Genomic DNA, 19,278 nt, shown 5'->3' on the forward strand with positions numbered 1-19,278 from the left:
CTATCCACACAGGATCACAACACTCAGGTCACACCAGGATTCTGCATCGCTATCTGACTCCACTCGAGTCATCATGCGCAGACATTTCAGGTCCTGCAACACTGCTGTTTGCCTCCACCTCATCCAACAGACTTCAGGCTTCAAGCAACACTCCATTGTACTATTTTCCGAGGGTGACAGTGCCATAGGCCTTGCAGAACTCCTGTAAGATCTTGTCTTCAAAGTTGAGCCCCTGGTCACTGTGTATCCAACATAGAACACTAAAACAGACAAAACAATCATACACTAACACTGGCTATAATTAAGTCCTTTTGGTCATGGGTGGGAATAGTCTGTGTGAACTTGTTGTAGATATCCATGAGTACAAGAAAGTGTTCAGTTCTGTTATTACTGAAGTCAAGGATTGTAAAATGCATTAAAATGACCACCAGTATGTGGAAACCAGGGACCAAGCCCTTGCAATGACATCACTACCCTGATTTGGCCGAAGTATATATAGAATCATAGAATCCCTACAGTATGGAAGCAGGCTATTCGGCTCATCGAGTCCACACCGCCCCTCTGAAGAGCATCCCACCCAGACCACCCCCTACCCTATCCATGTGACCCTGCATTTTCCATGGCTAATCCACCTAGCCTGCACATCCCTGGACACTACGGGCAATTTAGCATGGCCAATCCACTTAGCCTGCACATCTTTGGACTGTGGGAGGAAACTGGAGCACCCGAAGGAAACCCAAGCAGGGGAGAACATGCAAACTCTACACAGTCGCCCAAGGCTGTATCCCTGGCACTGTGAGGCAGCAATGCTAACCACTGAGCCATTGTGCCACTCTCTCACAATATGTCTGTCACAATTGCAATGGTAGTCATCAATATTAGCCATCCTGTACCAGCAGCTCCGCTGTCTGCTCAGTGGATTCGTTTTTTTCCCATTACCTGTATCCTGCTTGTTCATGAACTGCTACCAGCACTTGACATCATGAACCACCTCTATTATATTGTCTTTCAATGTTCTTCTGACCAAGTGCTTCACTTCACACTTCTCTGTATTAGTCACCTGCCCCTCATTCCACCAACTATCAATGTCTTCCTCACAATTTAAAATTCATCCAAGTTTTATGTCATCTGAAAACTTGGAAATTGTCCCCTCCACATCAAAATCTAGATCATTAATATTTATCAGGAAAAGTAAGCGTCCCCTGGGGAACTCCACTATAAACCTTTCTCCAGCCCAAAAAATATCCGTTGATCAGTCTCTTTGTTTCCTATCACTTAGCTAATTTTGTATCCATGTTGCTATTGTCCCTTTTCATACCAAGACCTATACTTTCCTGTCAAATCTATTGTGTGGCACTGTATCAAATGTCTTCTGGAGAACTGTGTATACCACATCAACAGTGTTACGCTCATCAAATTTTTGTGTTAACTTTTCAAAAAAACTCCAGAAAGTTAGTTAAACACAACTTCCCCATCAGAATCCCTGCTGACTCTTCCTAATCAACCTACTTTTTTCCATGTGACTAGTAATTCTATCCCGAATAATTATTTCTAGATGTTCCCCACTACTGAAGTTAAATTGTTGGTCTGTAATTGCCAGAATTATCCTGACAATCTTTTCTGAACAAGCTTGGATTCTTCATGATTTTCCGGTCTTCTAGCACCTCCCCTGAGTCCAGGGAAGACTGAAAGATTGTGGCCAGTGTCCCCACAATTTCTATCTTCACTTTTTAAAAAAATCCTTGGAAGTAACTTGTCCAGTTCCTATGCCATGACAACCTTAAGTGCCAACAATCTATCCAAGACTTCTTCCTGATTAATGTTGAACCCTTCTAGTGTGAGTTTCTTCCTCTGTCACTGTGGCCTGGGCAGCATCCTCCACTTCTGTAATGCAAAGTATTCATGTAACATCTCAGCCATGACCCATGTGTAATTGTGCCTCGATGTGTAAATCTCCTTTTTGGTTTCTGATTGGTCTTACTCCTCCTTTAGACATTCCCTTACGCTTTATATGCCTATAGAAGACTTTGGCATTCCCTTTTATGTTAGCTGCTAATCTTTTCTCATGATTCCTCTTTGCTTCTGTTATTTGCTTTTCATCTCTCCCCCTAAGCCTTCTTTATTTGTATGGTTCTCAATTGTATTTTCTGCCTTATACCTGTCATTGGCACTTTTTCTTTCTAATGTTAATTGCTATCTACTTTGTCATCCAGGGAGTTCTGGTTGTTTGACCTAGCTTTCCATTTGAGGGGATAATCCTAAACTGTACACAAACCATCTGCTCCTTAAAGGTGGCCCATTGTTCAATTATTGTTTTTCCCACCAGCCTCTTATTGCAATCAATCCTGATCAACTTTGTTTTTGTCTCATTAAAGGCAGCTCTCCGCAAATTGATTTTTCTTCCTCTGGACTGTGGTATGTCATTCTCCAACACCATCCTGGACCTTATGATACGATGACCACTGTCTCTTAAATGTTCCTCCACTGACATTTGATTCACTTAGCCTTTCTCATTTCAAGGACCAGGTACAAAAATGCATCTTTCCTTGTCGGACTAAATACATACTGCTGAAGAAAACTCTCCCGCCCACTATATAGGAACACTTACCCCTCACTGCCCCTTACACTACCAGTATCCCAGTCTATATTTGAGTAATCAAAGTCCCACATTGTAACTATGCTATAATGCTGCCATTTCTCTGTAATTTCCCTACAGGCTTGTTCTTCTACATCTTTTCCACTAGTTGTTGTTCTTTAGGCTAAACTGAACAATGTAATTACCCTTTTTATGCCTCAGCTGTAGCCAGATTGATTCTGTCCGTGAACCCTCTTTGATATCCTCATTCTTCCATCACTGCAACATTCGCCTTAGCCAATACTGTTACCCATTCATCTTCCCTTCTTTTTCCATCTTCGGAAACAACTTGTACCCAGGAATATTTAACACCCAGTCTTGCCTTTCCTTGAGCTAGGTCTCCAACAGTGCTACAACATCATAATTCCACATTGAAATCTGTATGTATAACATCCCAACCTTATTTGCTATACTCCAAGCATTTACATACATGTACATCAACTATGTTTGGACTTCCTTTCTTTCTTTTTATTCCAACTTCACTTATAACCTTACTATTCTCTATGCAAGTGCCAACTGTATCCCCAGGTATTTTTCAAACCCTGGTATTCCCCTTTGCTGTTGTTTCTTGGTTCCTACAACGCTGCTAAGTTAACTTAAAGCCCTCCCAATGGCACTAGCAAAATGGTCCACAAGGAACTCTGTCCCAGCTCTGTTTAGCTGCAACTCATCTTGTATCTTCTTTTTAGTAAAACATTTTGGAACACCTTTAATCTCTAACTGTCTCAGCAACCAGGCTTGCTGTCAAGCAGACTACAGATAGGCCACATGACCCACTTCATTTTACCATGTTAAAGGAACAATTCCAAATTATAAGATCATAATTTTAACAAAGCCATAGTCACAGGATAAGTGCGAGACTAATTAAGTCCGAGATGAGGATAAACGTCTTCATTCAGAAAGTAATGGATCTCCCTGTGAGGGCTGTGGATGATCAGTCATTGAGTATATTCAAGGCTGATATCAATAGATTCTTTGAATGGAAGAGGATTGACGAATATGAGGATCAGGTAGGAAAGTGCAGTTGTGATAGATGATAAACCGTGATGTTACTGAATGGCAAAGAGGGGTATGGTCAACTCTAAATCCTATTTCTTATCTTCTCTGGGATTGCTTCTTTACAAATACTGTAAGACATTGCCACAACCAGAAGCAGGAATAGGGATGGATTGTTTGTATTGTGGCCAACAAGAAGATATACTTGTGTGAATTCAGATTGATTTGGGAATACAATACTAAAGATGACTATCTTTTATAATGTCCAGCCTTTGGGGTACTTACCCTTTTAATGTGTTAAAGTGATGGAGGCGAGAGCAACTATATGATATTCAACTACAATGGCAGCACTTCTGCAATTCATGATCAGTTCAGGGAGAATTTGATCTTTTGCCTGATGGAAAGCCAATAATTTGGAGTTTGGCAACTATAATCAGTCCTAGCTGCTGTCCATTCAAGGGCAGAGCTTAGCTGCAAAGCTTTTGATTTTCTGTGCTTCAGAGATATGGAGAGTGGAAAATTCCTGGTTATTGTGGTGATTGGAGGCTCGGCTGTGTGACCAAAGAAACATTTTAGCATTTCTATTCTGTGATTGCTTTTGCATGGTATATTTCAGCAGCTTTACTGTTTGTTTCCCAATTCAGATTTTTGCTTATCAATCTCTCAATGTCTGCAAAAATTCTTATCTCCTCTTCCCCAACCCTCCAAGTCTGGATCAACACTTTAAGTATGTAATCTAATTTTCTAACTGACCCCCACTCATAGTTGCTTTGTACTTTGACCACCTTGTGGTTTTTGAATGAAGGAACTTGTCTTCTGTGGCCTCTGAGAGCTGCTATAGATATTTGTATATCGGGTGCAACTACTGGGTTTAAGTTCTCAACAGTGAATTTGTGGCGACAAGGAGAAACTTGCTAGGGTTACTACTAGGGTTACATCACTGGCATGGAGAGTGGGGGAGGGCAGAATTCCTTGCGTTAATTGAAGATTAATAGATATGTCATCAGAGTTTGCAAATGCATACATAATGGACCAATAAATCAATGCTTGATGGTTTCTTTAGTGTTTAGTCTTATATGGATTGCAATTTATGAGTGTTGGACTAATAGGGTGAACTCTTTCCCTGTTTGGTGGAGGATATGCCAAATATTATGTCAATATATCTCACTATAAGTAACATGAATACATGCTGGCTCACTGGGAAACCTGCCAATGTTTGTTAGGTTTCTACTTACAATTACAAACCTCTGCATATGAAACTTCATCATCTGGACATAGTGTAAACTACAAGCACAAAGTGACTGTTTATAGGCATTAATGAGAGCATACACTGTTACACAATGTGTGGTCATTGGATTTAAGAGTTATGAAAAAGAAATAATACAGAGGATCTAAACGTATAGCTGTGATTTTCTAGTTTAACTGGTTTTGTAAGGCATTATATTTATATTGTAACTCGGCATGTCTCTCAGAAATATCTCAAACTATTTCACATCCTGAGTTACCTGGCAGTCTTTTGTGCACAAAGCAAAAACCTTCCAAGAGTGCCATCACATATAACTAGAAAATCTGTTTATGATCAAAGGAGGAATATCGGCCAAAACACCTTCCTAATCTTCTTCCAGTAGAACTATGGTAACTTTCAAATCTATCTGAGCCACTGAAAATAGGAACAAACTCTCATCTAAAGTGTAGGTTTTTCCTGATTATTCTAACTGCTGCAGTTGAATCGCAGCATATTTTTGAGCTGAATCATCTTTTCTTACCTGTTAACAGTCGCAGCCTACACTGGTCCACCAGCTTGTGGCAGTACTGAAGCTCCACCTTCAGGTCTCGCAAAGTATCAAAGTCGTGCCGGTATTGGTGTTTCAGATCCTTCAGCTGCATGACCAAGTTGAACTCATCTTCATCGATCACAGGATCACCTTGTTCATTCATGTAATCACCTGTTAGGTGTGGGAAGGACCAATAATCAAACAAGTTTAGGCATTTTTAGACTATGGTCCTTAGTAGATTAATCTTGTAAGCTATTTTGAGAAAAATAGATGATAATGAGCTAAGCAGAACTTTGGTAATGAATCACACACAGTTTTAAAGGTCGCAGGTAATGAACTACATTGCCTGTTATATCTGACACATGTTTAACTTTATTATTCGCAGCATCATCCAAGTCATCATTCTTCACGCATGAGTCTACAAGTGACTGCCATTAACTTTTTGATCATGAAAATCATTACACACCAGTCTAATTCTGTCTTAACAATGGGGTTCATCAGATAGTGACCAGAAACAGGAACTCTGGCTTCCCAATCCCTAGCCCTAGGCACATCAGTGTGGAGTTCAACTGTGGTGCAAGATTTGATGCTTTTATTTAACTAGTTAACTCAATATAGACTCGGATTGAAATTGACTCGTCTTTGTTTACCCACTGAAGCACTGGGCCTGGGGAGCTGATAACATGGTTTTAACAAAAACCCTCTTCATCCTTCTAACAGTGAGATGATAAAATTGTACACTGGACAATTTGTTACATGACATAACAGTATTAGAAATATCAATCCGTTCAATTTTATCTGTATTTGTTTCCAGGCTGGAGTCAGTTTATTTAAGATAGCATTAGCTAAAGATTTTAGTTGCAATGATACCCAAGCAAAGGATACAAGGACAATGAGTGTCTGTGAGTTATTCCACTGCAGAGTCCTATTACAGCGCAGTCAGATCCATACAGGGGGCTCTGCCAAAATGCGCAGTTGGGCAACACAAATTGGTTATAACGCGATTGACGAATAGGGGAATGCTATTTCTGAAATGTGAACTTGTGTTGGCTATAATGCAATTCCATCGAGTAGGCATTTTGCTGTCAGGAGCTCTTTGTTAATGATACCTACAGTGTACTTCTATAGTGCTGTAATTCTGAGAGTCCCAAAGAAATTCTCTCTGTCAGCCATCAGGTCTGTTATCAGGAAAAGTAGGGTGTAGGGGAGAGTGATAAACTGTATATCGAACTTACCTTGAAAGGAAACACTCTGAGGCACAGGACCTGGGTACAACAGGAGGCTCCTGTTTAAGTAATTAGTCAGATCATGGTTGACTTATGTTTCAACTTGAATCCCACCTTTGCTCCGTGCCCCTCGATACAGTTGTGGTGTGGTGATAAGATTGCTGAAGTAGTCTGAGCTGCTGTGGCAACATACACATATGTATATGTCGTAGTCTGGAACAATGGATCGTGGTGGTAGAGTCTCCAGTGTTGTTTTAATCACATGCTGACCAGGAATCTCTCCCAATCTGACAGTCTGCTACTGGCAGTGTTGGACGAATTTTCCGATTGATACGCAATCTTTTTAGTCACATTGTGAATGCACCTACCCTGGCCATTGAGTTCTGAGGCTATACGTGAACTAGATTTTCTTGCTTACAAAGGCTTACACCTTTTTTAACCTCAGGATGTTACAAAGAGCTTGACAGCTACTGAAGTATTTTTGAAGTGCAGTCATTGTAGAAAATATAAGCAGCTAATTTTCACACAACACTCTCCCACAAACAACAATGTGATAATGACCAGACAATCTATCATTGTGTTGCTGTCTAAGGGATAAATATTGACCAGGACACCTAGGTAACTATCCTGCACTTTTTGGAAATAGTGATGACAGTTGTGTCGATCTGAGAAGGAGCTGCAAAGCAGCTGTCACAGTTGGACCAACCTGTCTGAACAGCTGCTGACAATAGTGCTATCCTTTGTATTATGCTTTTTTGGTGGTCTGCCCCTAACCCCATTTTTTTCCATAGGCCCAGTTATTTATATAGTGTGATTTTCTACTGATGTTGTGCTGGAATGCAACTGTCACATTATAGCAGAATCCCCTGTGCCTAACTTACACACATTTTGATTGGTGCTTAGATCACTTGACTAGTTAGCCAGAGAATATCACTGGAAATTCTATCATGCAGTTTGATTATTTAAATTCAATTATAAGAGAAAGGGACAATGAAGCAATCAGAATGTCACAGAAATCCAACCAGTTTTCTGATTTTCTTTCGGGAAGTAGTGTGTCATTCTTTTCCAGAATGGCCTGAGTAAGTCCAGTTCAACATCCTGAAACATCAGCCTTCCTGCTCCTCTGATGCTGCTTGGCCTGCTGTATTCATCCAGCTCTACACCTAGTTATCTCTTCAACACCAGTGTAATTGGCTTAACTGCCCTTTGAAGTGACCCAGGAGTTTCTACCTACTCAGGGCAGTTAGGGATGGGCAATCAATGTTGGCTTCTGTCATGAAATTCACAACCACAAAATGAAATTTTTAAAAAGTCAACTTACAGTTGGAGGAACAGCATGATAATGAAGAGCAGAAACTGTAGAATAATTGCAGTGCTACTGTGGCACAGTGGCTCAGTCATTAGCACTGCTACCTCACAATACCAGTGAACCAGGTTCAATTCCAGCCTTGGGCGACTGTCTGTGTGGAGTTTGCACATTCTCCCTGTGTCTGCGTGGGTTTCCACTGGGTGTGCCAGTTTCCTCCCACAGTCCACAGATGTGCAGGTTGGGTGGATTGGCCATGCGAAATGTGGGGTCATGGGGATAGAGTGGAGGAGGGCTGGGTCTGGGTGGAATGATTTTCAGAGGGTTCAAACAGACCTGATGAGCCAAATGGCCTCTTTCTGCACTGTAGGGATTCTATGATTCTGTCTGTGTTGAAGAAACTGCTCAGTATCCTGTGGCATTACCTTGATGCTGACGCTCCTTTTTCTTGACATTGAGTGCCTGGTTACTGATGTCAATTTCCTCCTTGATGCTGTTGATCCTTTCAGTCAGCTCTTTCACACTCTTCCTCTTCATAGTCAGAATACTTTTATTCTCCATTAAGATACGATTAATTTCACGCCCTTTCTCATTTTTAAATACTTCAAACATTGACGTTTTTAGTGGAGGAGTGCTAAATAACAAAAACAGAACACAAATCAAGAATAAAACTATAAAATATTAACCCTAATTGGACAAAACTGCTTTTAATAAATCTTATTTTTAACTTTTGTTTCATTCCTTTAGATAAAGTCACTCCATAAATTCCTGCCACTTGCTATGATCCATAGACTATTTATCAGCTGAACAAACTACAATTGAATCTACTTGTTGTCACCCATTTATAATAGGGATCACTGGATGGCAATCAGTTCTCATAATATAAGGTGTCATTCACGCAAATTTTTCTAATTGTTCATTGGATGTAGGCATTACTGGGTAGGCTAGCATTTATTGCCACATGGATCAATGCCTGGACCCCAACTATTTGCAATATATGTTAATGATTTAGATGAGGGAACTAAAAATAATATCTCCAGGTTTGCAGATGACACAGAGCTGGTGGGGAAGCTAAACAGTGAAGAAGAGATAGAGATGCTAAAGTGTGATTTGGACAAGTTGAATGAGTGAGTATGACAGATGAAGTATAATGTTGATTTTTTTTATTCATTCATGGGAAGTGGGTGTCACTAGCTGGGCCAGCATTCGTTACCCATCCCTAATTACTCAGAGGGCAGTTAAGAGACAACCACGTTGCTGTAGGTCTAGAGTCACATGTAGGCCAGACCAGGTAAGATTTCCTTCCCTAAAGAACATTAGTGAATCAGGTGGATTTTCCCTGACAATCGACAATGGTTTTATGGTCATCATTAGACTCTTAATTCCAGATTTTTATTGAATTCAAATTCTACCATCTGCCATGGTGGGATTCGAATCCAGGTCCCCAGAACATTACCTGGGTCTCTGGATTAATTGTCTAGCAATAGTACCACTATGCCATCGCCTACCCTTAAATATGATATTATTCATTTTGTTAGCAAAACTGTGAAGCCGGATTATTATCTGAATGGTGTTAGATTGAGAAACGGAAAGGTGCGATGAAGACCTGAGTGTTCTTTTACACTAACTGCTGAAGTTAAGCATGCAGGTGTAGCAGGCTGTGAAGAAGGCAAGTGGTATGTTGACTTTTATAGCAAGAAGATTTGAGTACAGGAGTAGGGATGTCTTGTTGCAGTTGTGCAAGGCCTTGGTGCTAGATGTGCAGTTTTGGTCTCTTAATCTGAGGAAGAATATCCAAGCTTTAGAGGGAGTGCAACAAAGGTTTACTAGACTGATTCCTAGGATGGCAGCACTGACAGATGAGAAGAGACTGGATTGGTTAGGTTTGTACTCACTGGAATTTAGATGAACGAGGGGGTATCTCATATATACCTTGAAAATTATAACAAGACTAGGTATCAATGAGGTGCTGTGGGCTGTCAAACATCAGCAGAATTGCACTCCAGCACAATCTGTAACCTTATGGCCCAGTATATGCCCCACTCAACCATTACCATCAAGCCAGGGAAGAGTCATAGTGTCATACAGCATGAGAACAGACCGTTCAGTCCAATTAGTCCATGCCGACTGTGTTCCCAAACCAGACTAGTCCCACTTGCCCGCGTTTGGCCCATATCCCTCCAAACCTTTTATATTCATGTACTTATCCAAATGTCTTTTAAATGTTGTAACTGTACCTGCATCCACCACTTTCTCTGGCTGTTCATTCACATATGAACCACTCTCGGTGTAAAAAGGTAATCCCTCATGTCCTTCTTAAATCTTTCTTTTCTCACCTTAAAAATATACACCCTAGTTTTGAACACCCACATACTAGGGAAAAAATCCTATGCCCCTCATGATTTTATAAACCTCTATAAGGTCACCCCTCAACCTCCTATGGTCCAGTGAAAAAAGTCCCAGCCTATCCAGCCTAGCTTTATAACCCCAAACTTCCATTCTCGGCAACATCCTGGTAAGTCTTTTCTGAACTGTCTCCAATTTAATAATATCCTTCCTGTAGGAGGGCAACCAGAACTGTGCAGTACACCAGAAGAGGCCTCAACAACATCCTGGACAACCTTAATATGACATCTCCTATACTTAAAGGTCTGAGCAATGAAGGCAAGTGTGCTAAACATTTTCTTAACCACACTGTCTCCATGTGATGCAAATTTCAAAGAATCATGCACCTGCACCTGTAGGTCCCTCTGTTCTACAACATTACCTAGTGCCCTACCACTATTTGTATAAGCCCTGCTCTAGTTTGTTTTACCAAAATGCAATACTTTGCATTTATCCAAATTAAACTCCATCTGTCACTCCTCAGCTCATTGATCCAATTGATCAAAAGCTCTTTGTAATCTTAGATAACATTCTTCATTGTCCACCATACCACCAATTTTGGTGTCATCCGCAAACTTACTAACCATGTCTCCTAAATTCTCATCCAAATTGTTTATTTAAATGCCAAAAAAGTGGACCCAGTACCAATCCCCGTGGAACACTGCTGGTTACAGGCCTCCAGTCTGAAAAATAACACTCCACCACCATCCTCTGTCTCCAACCGTCAAGCTAATTTTGTATCCAATTGGCAAGCTCTCCCTGAATTTTGTGATCTAACTTTAGTAATTAATCTACCATGTGGAACCTTGTCAAATGCTTTAGTAAAGTCCTTCTAATCAACATCTACCACTCTGTCCTGATCAATCTTTTTGGTTACTTCCTTAAAAAACTCAATCGAGCCTGTGAGACATGATGTACCTCCGCACAAAGCCATGCTGACTATCCTTAATCGGTTGTGAATGGTGGTGGACAATTAAAACAACTCACTGGAGGAGGAGGCTCCACAAATATCCCCATCCTCAATGATGGAAGACCCAACATTCGCAGTAATTTTCAGCCAGATGTGCCAAGTGGATAATTTACCTTGGCCTCTTCAGTGTTCCCAGCATAATAGATTCCTGTTTCCAACAATTTTGATTCATTCCACATGACATCAAGAAATGGTTGGAGACACTGGATACTGCAAAAATTGACAACATTTTGGCAATGGTAATGAAGACTTGTGCTTGAGGACTTGCTGCTCCCATAGCCAAGCTCTTACAACACTGGCATCTATCCGACGTTGTGGAAAATTGCCCAGGTATGTCCTGTACACAAAAATCAAGACAAATCCAATCCAGCCAATTACCACCCCATCAGTCTACACTCACCCAACAGTAAAGTGATAGAAGGTGTCACCAATAGTGCTGTCAAACAGCATCTGCTCAGCAATAACCTTCTCAGTGACACCTAGTTTGGGTTCTGCCTGGGCCACTCAGCTCTTGACCTCCTTACTGCCTTGGTTCAAACATGGACAAAAGAACTAAATTCCAGACGTAAGGTGACAGTGACAGCCCTTGACATCAAGGCTGCATTTGACTGAGTGTGACATCAAGGAACCCTAGCAAATTCAGAATTAATGGATATCAGGGGCCCAACTCTCCACTGGTTGAAGTCATACTTGGGCACATGGGAAGATGGTCATGGTTGTTGGAGGTCAGTCATCTCAACTCCAGGATATCACAGCAGGCGTTCCTCATGGTAGTGTCCTAGGGCCAACCATCTTCAACTGCTTCATTAATGACCTTCTCTCCATCATTAGGTCAGAAGTGGGGATGTTCACTGATAATTGCACAATGTTCAGCACAATTCTCACATCCCCAGACACTAAAGCAGTCCGTGTTAAAATGCAACAAGATCTGGACATATCCAGGCTTCACCTGAAAAGTAGCAAGTAACATTCACTCCATACAAATACCAGGCTATGGCTATCACCAACAAGAAATACCTGCCCCTTGACATTCAATGGTGTTACCATCACTGAATTCCCCACTATCAACATTCTGAGGTTACCATTGATCAGAAACTCAAGTGGACTCACCACATAAACACAGTGTCTACAAGAGCAGGTCAGAGCCTAGGAGTACTGAGGTGAGTAATTCACCTCCTGACTCCCCACTTGCCTAGATGGGTGCAGCACCAACAACACTTAAGAAGGTGGACACCAACCAGGATAAAGCAGCCTGTATGATTGGCACCACATCCACAAACATTCACTCTCTCCTCCCTCCACACTGTGAACAGTTTTAATCCCGTTATCTAAGGAACAATATGCTGGCATTGGAGGTAGTGCAGAGAAGGTTCACTAGGTTAATCCCTGTCATGGAGTGATTTTCTTACGAAGACAGTATGAGTAGCTTTGGCCCTTTTCTTACTGGAGTTTAGAAGAATGACAGGTGACCTTATTGAAACATGCAAAGTTCTTAGAGGACTTAAGACAGGGTAGTTTGCCCTTGTGGGAGTTTCTAGGACCAGAAGGCATAATCTCAGAGTAAGGGATTGCCAAAATAAGGCAGTGATGAGGACGAAAATTCAAGGCTGAGTAGTTAGATTTGTATTGAGGAAGGGAATCTAGGGTTGTGGGGAAAAGGCAGGAAAGTGGACTTAAGGATTATCAGATCAGCCACGATTGAATGGTGGAGCAAACCTGATGTGCCAGATGGCTTAGTTCTTCTCCTATGTCTTATGGCTTTATGGTGATCTGAGACATTACATAGAAACATAAAGAATAGAGTCAGGAGTAGGCCATTCAGCCTTTTGAGCATGCCATGCCATTCAATGTGATCATGGTTGATCGTTCTATTCAGTACCCTGTTTCCGCTTTTGCCCCATACCCTTTGATCCTTTTACATCGAGGAGCTATATCTAACTCCTTCTTGAAAACATTCTTTTTTTTGTTCATTTGTGGGATTTGTGCTGACTGGCCAGCATTTATTGCCCATCCCTGGTTCCCCTTTAGGAGGTGGTGCTGAGCTGCCTTCTTGAACTGCTGTAATCTACCTACTGTGGTATGACCCACAATGCCATTAGGGAGGGAATTCCAGGGTTCTGACCCATCGAAAGTGAAGGAAAGACGATATATTTCCAAGTCTGGATGGTGAGTGGCTTAGAGAAGAACTTGAAGGTAGTGGTATTCCCATGTATTTGCTGATCCTTGTCCTTCTAGATGGAAGTGGTCATGGGTTTGGAGGTGCTCTTTGAGGATGTTTGATGAATTTCTGCAGTGCACCTTGTGGATAGTACACATGGCTGCTACATGTATGATAAATGGCAAAACTGGTGAACAACTATGCAGCTATGCAGAACTAAACTGTATCCCCTTAATTCCAAACACACAAAAACCGAAAGAACTGCAGATGCTGTAAATCAGGAGCAAAAACAGAAGTTGCTGTTAAAGCTCAGCAGGTCTGGCAACATCTGTGAAGAAAAAATCAAAGTTAATGTTTTGGGTCCAGTGACCCTTCCTCAGAACGGTTCAGGAAAGGTCACTGGATCCGAAATGTTAACTCTGATTTTTTCTCCACAGATGCTGCCAGACCTGCTGAGCTTTTCCAGCAACTTCTGTTTTAGTACACAAAATAACACAACAGACAAAGAAATACAATGCTGCAGAGGTTGTATGGGTTCTTTTAAATTTGAAAACGAAAATGGGAAAATTCACTGGAGGGCCAGGATTCTGAACTCAAAGGACAAAAATTGGGAAGAATTCTCACTGTCTAGTTGACTTCCTGTCATCAAGTTCGCAATGCTGACAGTGGTGCAATCCTTAAATCAAATTAATTTAGATGAGTTATTTAAACACAAGTCTTTGAATGGAAGTTAACTGTTCAGCTCTCAGAGAAAGTTAAAGATACTGATTTCTAGAAATTCTTCAAGTACCCAGAAGATACTTCACTGTGAGTGAGATCTGTGCAACTTATCCTGCTGTAAGGTACTTTGATTTCAAGAGAGACTTTTCTTTTTGCTGCTAGCTTCTTGGAGGATTTCTACCTTCAATTGTCACTCTTAGTTGTGTGCTGAAGCTTTTGCGAGGCAACCTTCAGTCCATGGCTCCATCTCTTTCAAAACAACTTTGTCAAGCAACTAAATCCATAAAACTAATCTCTGATCTTCCTTAAAAGCTTAAATGTCAGTTTCCACAAAGTCATTTGATTTTTTTGTAAACAGTAGGTGAACCACAACACACTTCAAAACTTTTGACTCTTCAGTTCCTAGAAATCATATGGCAAACTCTCTGCAACCCAGAATGTGTCCAAATCCATCTCTTCTACCTTCCTTTACAGTTACCTTTTAAGGACCAAGTATACCAATATATATAAGATATATCATTTTGGAATTTGGATTTTAAAATAAAGGCAGAGAGATTTTGTTTAGTTCTGTTAACGTTTTTTTTTAAAATGTCGGAATGTCATTCTCGAACAGTGACTCAAATACTCATTGCTAATAAAGCATGTGACTGCAATCAAGAACTTGACAGAACATTATTGGAGATGTTTATACTTGAGAGTTTATTACCAGGAGAGTAATCAGAACAAAGTGATGAGTTTTGTATTGACTCTAATTCACAAGAAACAAGTGTTTAGTTCAAAAGAAAAAAGATTTTCTCTTCATAGGGAACCTTTACCATTTCAGTTCAGGGGAGTCCCTAGCAAAGTGATTTCTATTCTACGAAGATTCCAAGCCAGGAGAATTTGGGATAGAAATCTTCAAGTTGTTAGAATTTACAAAGTTTAGGCCAACAAACTTGTAAAAGGTGCATGTCATCTGTTGTGAAAAGGAATTATAAAATTGTATCTCCTGTGCAAGGAAAAGGAACTGGAAAGTTTCCAGTTAAGTAAAGATTTTAAAACTGAGGCAGTGATATTTCTCTGGGATTGGATTTCTGTAACAAATGGTTTTGGAAATCAGATTCAATCTTTGTTAAAATCTTTCTAACTGGTACATATAGCTTCGTTTTTTTAAAATTCATTCACAGATGTGGGCGTCACTAGCTAGGCCAGCATTTATTGCCCATCCCTAATTGCTCAGAGGGCAGTTAAGACTTAACCACATTGCTGTGGATCTGGAGTCACATATAGGCCAGACTAGGTGAGAATAACAGTTTACTTCCCGAAAGGATATTAGTGGACAAATGGGTTTTTCCTGACAATTGACATTAGTTTCATGGTCACCATTGGACTCTAAATGCATTTGTATCAAATCATCAATGTGAATACAGCCTTTCAGAATTGAATTAGTGCATGTTATAGTGGATAAAGTCTATACTGACCCCAAAACATGACCTTACTGCATTACACACTTGCCACAGGACTATGACAGTACTTCACAGACTATTTCCAGTGTGACTCCCATTTTAACTCATCACCAACTTCTCAAGAACAGAAACACAGAGAGATAGACAGAGAGAGAGAATCGAGATGGGCAACAAATGCTGGCCCTGCTAGCAATATCCATATCCCATTTATGAAGTTTTGAAAAAAGTCTCTTGAAAATTTATGTGAAGACAGATGTCAGCAACAAAAAAAATGCCATAAAGGATCAGGAACATTTAATATATTAAAGTTCACATATTATAGTTCAACATATAATACATCATATAAATCTCAAAATTTATGTTTTAAAATACTTTGTAAAGATGTTATTATTTTCAGTACTCATGCACAGTGAAGCTCTCCACATTTTCTGCAGTCAGAAGACTCAGTGAATTTCCTCTCCCTCCACTAACCACCTCCAACTATGCACGTATATATACAACCTGTTTGCAACCCCCTCCTCACCCAGCCCCTCTTCACAACATCCTCCCATACTCAAACAGCAGCCCTCTTCTCAAAGCTTCTCCCCACCCCTCGCAATCAGTCACTCAGCAATTTCTTCTCAAACTCTGTCTCCTCGCACAGTTACTCAATCAGCAGCCCCTCTTCAAAATCCTACTTTCCTGCATTCAGTCAGTAGTCCCACTTCTCAAACCATCACCACCCTGCCCCCCAACTTGATGCCACCTCTTCCCAGTCTCCTAGTGGGCGGACATTTGTAATAATAGGGAACAAGAAGGAACAGTCAAAAACCTCGTCAATGTTTTGTCATTTGTCCTCAATTATGACAGAGATGCAAACTCTATAAAGCAATGGGTACCATTCTAGTTTCATGTAACCATATAGAAATCTGGAAACTCACTGGTTTTCAAAGAATGGATACCAGTTTTTTTGGATTTTTGGATAGCAATTGCACTAATCAGTATGGTCACTCCACCAGCCTGCTAGACTGTGACAACACTGACCTTTCCAGCCAGCTTTACAGCAACACTGAACCGCCTTGTGGCCCCATAGATCCTTTTATGGCAAGGGCACTGTCACTGAAACTGGTGGCAATTCACTACACTAGTGGGAGATTCAGGCTATGCTCCTTCCCCACTTAATCGCATAGAGACTTGAGTCATTCTGTTTCCACACTCCCATGCATCCCCAAAACCCATACACACTCCGGCTCTGGTACCCTCCCCAAACCTCATGGAGACTCAATCTCCAATAGCAAACCCAGACACCCCCTCTCCCTTGCAAACCACATCGAGACGTGAGCTTCACAGCTCCCTTTCCTGAACTGCACAAAGATTTGAGCTCTGCTCCCTCTCACCACCATTTAAAAACTTTAAGGCTTCAGTCAAATGGTCAGCAGCAAAGCCTGTCTCAGTGGTGTGATGAGTTAGGCAGTCATCTCTGAGCGTGTGTGGTTGGCTTTTAAGCTTTTACCCAACACTCGAACTCTCAGACTGTGCCTTGAACATTTATGGACTTTAGGGATCAACTGAAAGCACATGGGATCACAGTCAATCACACCAAACAATTACAGAACGGCAAAGATAAGAAAATAATTTTCAAGGATGGAATTCAATACATACTTGAAGAGTTCGAAATTTATCAAACAGTGGAAATTTCTCATTCCAAAATAATTCAAGGACAGTGCAAATCAACAGAAAAGGCTACTGGCTTCTACATAATTTTGGTGTTTTTAAAATGGTTACCTTGCCTATTCACCAGATTCTTCTACCTTTTACCTTCAAGAACACATTTTAACCACTTTTCTACTGTCATCACCAGACCACCATCAACTACTGCTCCATATGCCAAACCAATTGAATCAGGGTCAAACATCATTACCAAAGGAGATTTATGGTGTAAAGTCTGCTGATCACAGATTCGTTGAATTCCAATTCTCTTTCCAAGTCTCTGAATTGCCCTGCTTACCTGGGCTTGCTATCTTCCAATTTGATAACTATTTCTGACTGTGCAGAATCAGCACTCAGTACTTCATGGTCTCTCTGTGTTGTATCTTTCTCAGGAAGGACAGGAGGTGGAGGTTCTTTCACCAGTGAAACCATTTCAACATCTTTTCCTCCAATGGAGGTTTGTTCCTTCTTGACGTTGCTACTGTAAACACAAAGTAACCATCAATTTAATTAGAAACAGGCAGATATTCATTGTTGTCCACTCAATCATCAGCAAAATAATGAAAGGTGTCATCAATAATGCTATCAAGCTGTGCTCACTCACCAAAAATAGTTCACCAATGCTCCGTTGGGTTCTCTCAGGATTCCAACTGAAAACCTTACTACAGCCGTGATCCAAACATGGACAAAATAGCTGAGGTAAGGTGAGGCATAAGAAACTGCCCTTGACTTCAAGGTAGTATTTGACTGAAGGATCAAGAAGCTCTGATCAAATGTAAATTGATTAAAATAGTGGGAGGAAAACCCCCACACAAAAGAAGATATTGCGATTGTTGGAAGACAATTGTCTCAGTCTCACAACATCATCTCAAGAGTTCGTCAGTTAGTGTCTGGGGCCCAATCTTCTTGTGTAGATTTTTACTGATGATTGCTGAGTGTTCAGCACTGCTTGTAACTTGTCAGGTGATTAACCATTCCATGTCTGTGATAATACTTGGACAACATCCAGGCTTCAACCGATATGTCAGTAACATAACTGCTGCACAAGTGTCAGGCAGTAATCATCTCCAGCAAAATTATGTATCCATTCCCCTTTGCCATTCAAAGGCATTCTCATTGCTAAATCTCGTACTATAATGGGGAATTACCATTGTCTCTAAATTTAGTTGGATCAGCCATCAAAGCACTGTGATTACTAGAGTAGCACGACTAGAGGTTGGGAATACTGTGGCAAATAATTCACCTGTTGACTTCCCAAAACCTGTTCACATCTACAGGGCAGGTCAAAATTGTGATGAAATACTTTCCACTTGTCTGATTAAGTGCAGCTCCAACAGCTCTCAAAATTTTGACACCATCCTTCACTCCAGTGGATCAAAATCCAAGAACTCCTTCCCCTAAATGTCATTGTAGGTGTACCACCAGCACATTGAGTGTAGCACTCAAGAAACTAGCTTACCACCACTTTTTCAAAAGTAATTAAAGATGGGAAAAGAATGTTGGCCTTGCCAACAATGTTCATGATAAAAAAAACTTGGATTTCATCTAGGGAGTTCAGATTTCAACAGTTGTCCAGAATTCAGCTTCTGGCAGATCAAAATTATAAAAATAACTCTATAGCAAAGTACTAACAGTGACAGATGCTGACTTAGGTTCTTCTTGTTGCATCATTGACACTTACTGGTCCATAAGATTCTTCCCGTCTCAAGGGCATTGAAACTAATTGAAAGTTTTACTGTTTATTGAAAATCCTGGCCTGTTTCAAAGAGCCTTGGTGAGACCACATCTGGAATAGTGTGCACAATTGTGTTTTCTTAACTAAGGATGTACACTATGTTCTTGCCTCGCAAGAAAAGCTCAGTAAACTAATTCATGGAATGAAAGCATTGCCCTGAGAAGAGGTTGTGTTGGATAGGTTTAAATTCCCTAGAGTTTACAAGAATTGGAGTAATCTCACTGAAACAATCCTTGGG

General features: G+C 40.7%; 1 protein-coding gene across 1 annotated transcript in view; it reads right to left on the minus strand.

Annotated features, from left to right (window-relative positions):
- Positions 1-19,278, minus strand: part of kif9 (kinesin family member 9) — an 85,627-nt gene continuing 66,349 nt past the window's right edge. Inside the window, exons 15-18 of the mRNA XM_048596164.1 lie at positions 17,604-17,786; positions 8,364-8,572; positions 5,398-5,577; positions 1-260 (exon numbers count right to left, since the gene is read on the minus strand). Of these exons, the coding sequence (XP_048452121.1) occupies positions 1-260; positions 5,398-5,577; positions 8,364-8,572; positions 17,604-17,786 (832 nt within the window). The remainder of the gene's footprint in view (positions 261-5,397; positions 5,578-8,363; positions 8,573-17,603; positions 17,787-19,278) is intronic.

Source organism: Rhincodon typus, chromosome 4 (genome assembly GCF_021869965.1).
Source record: "Rhincodon typus isolate 14 chromosome 4, sRhiTyp1.1, whole genome shotgun sequence".
NCBI lineage: Eukaryota > Metazoa > Chordata > Chondrichthyes > Orectolobiformes > Rhincodontidae > Rhincodon > Rhincodon typus.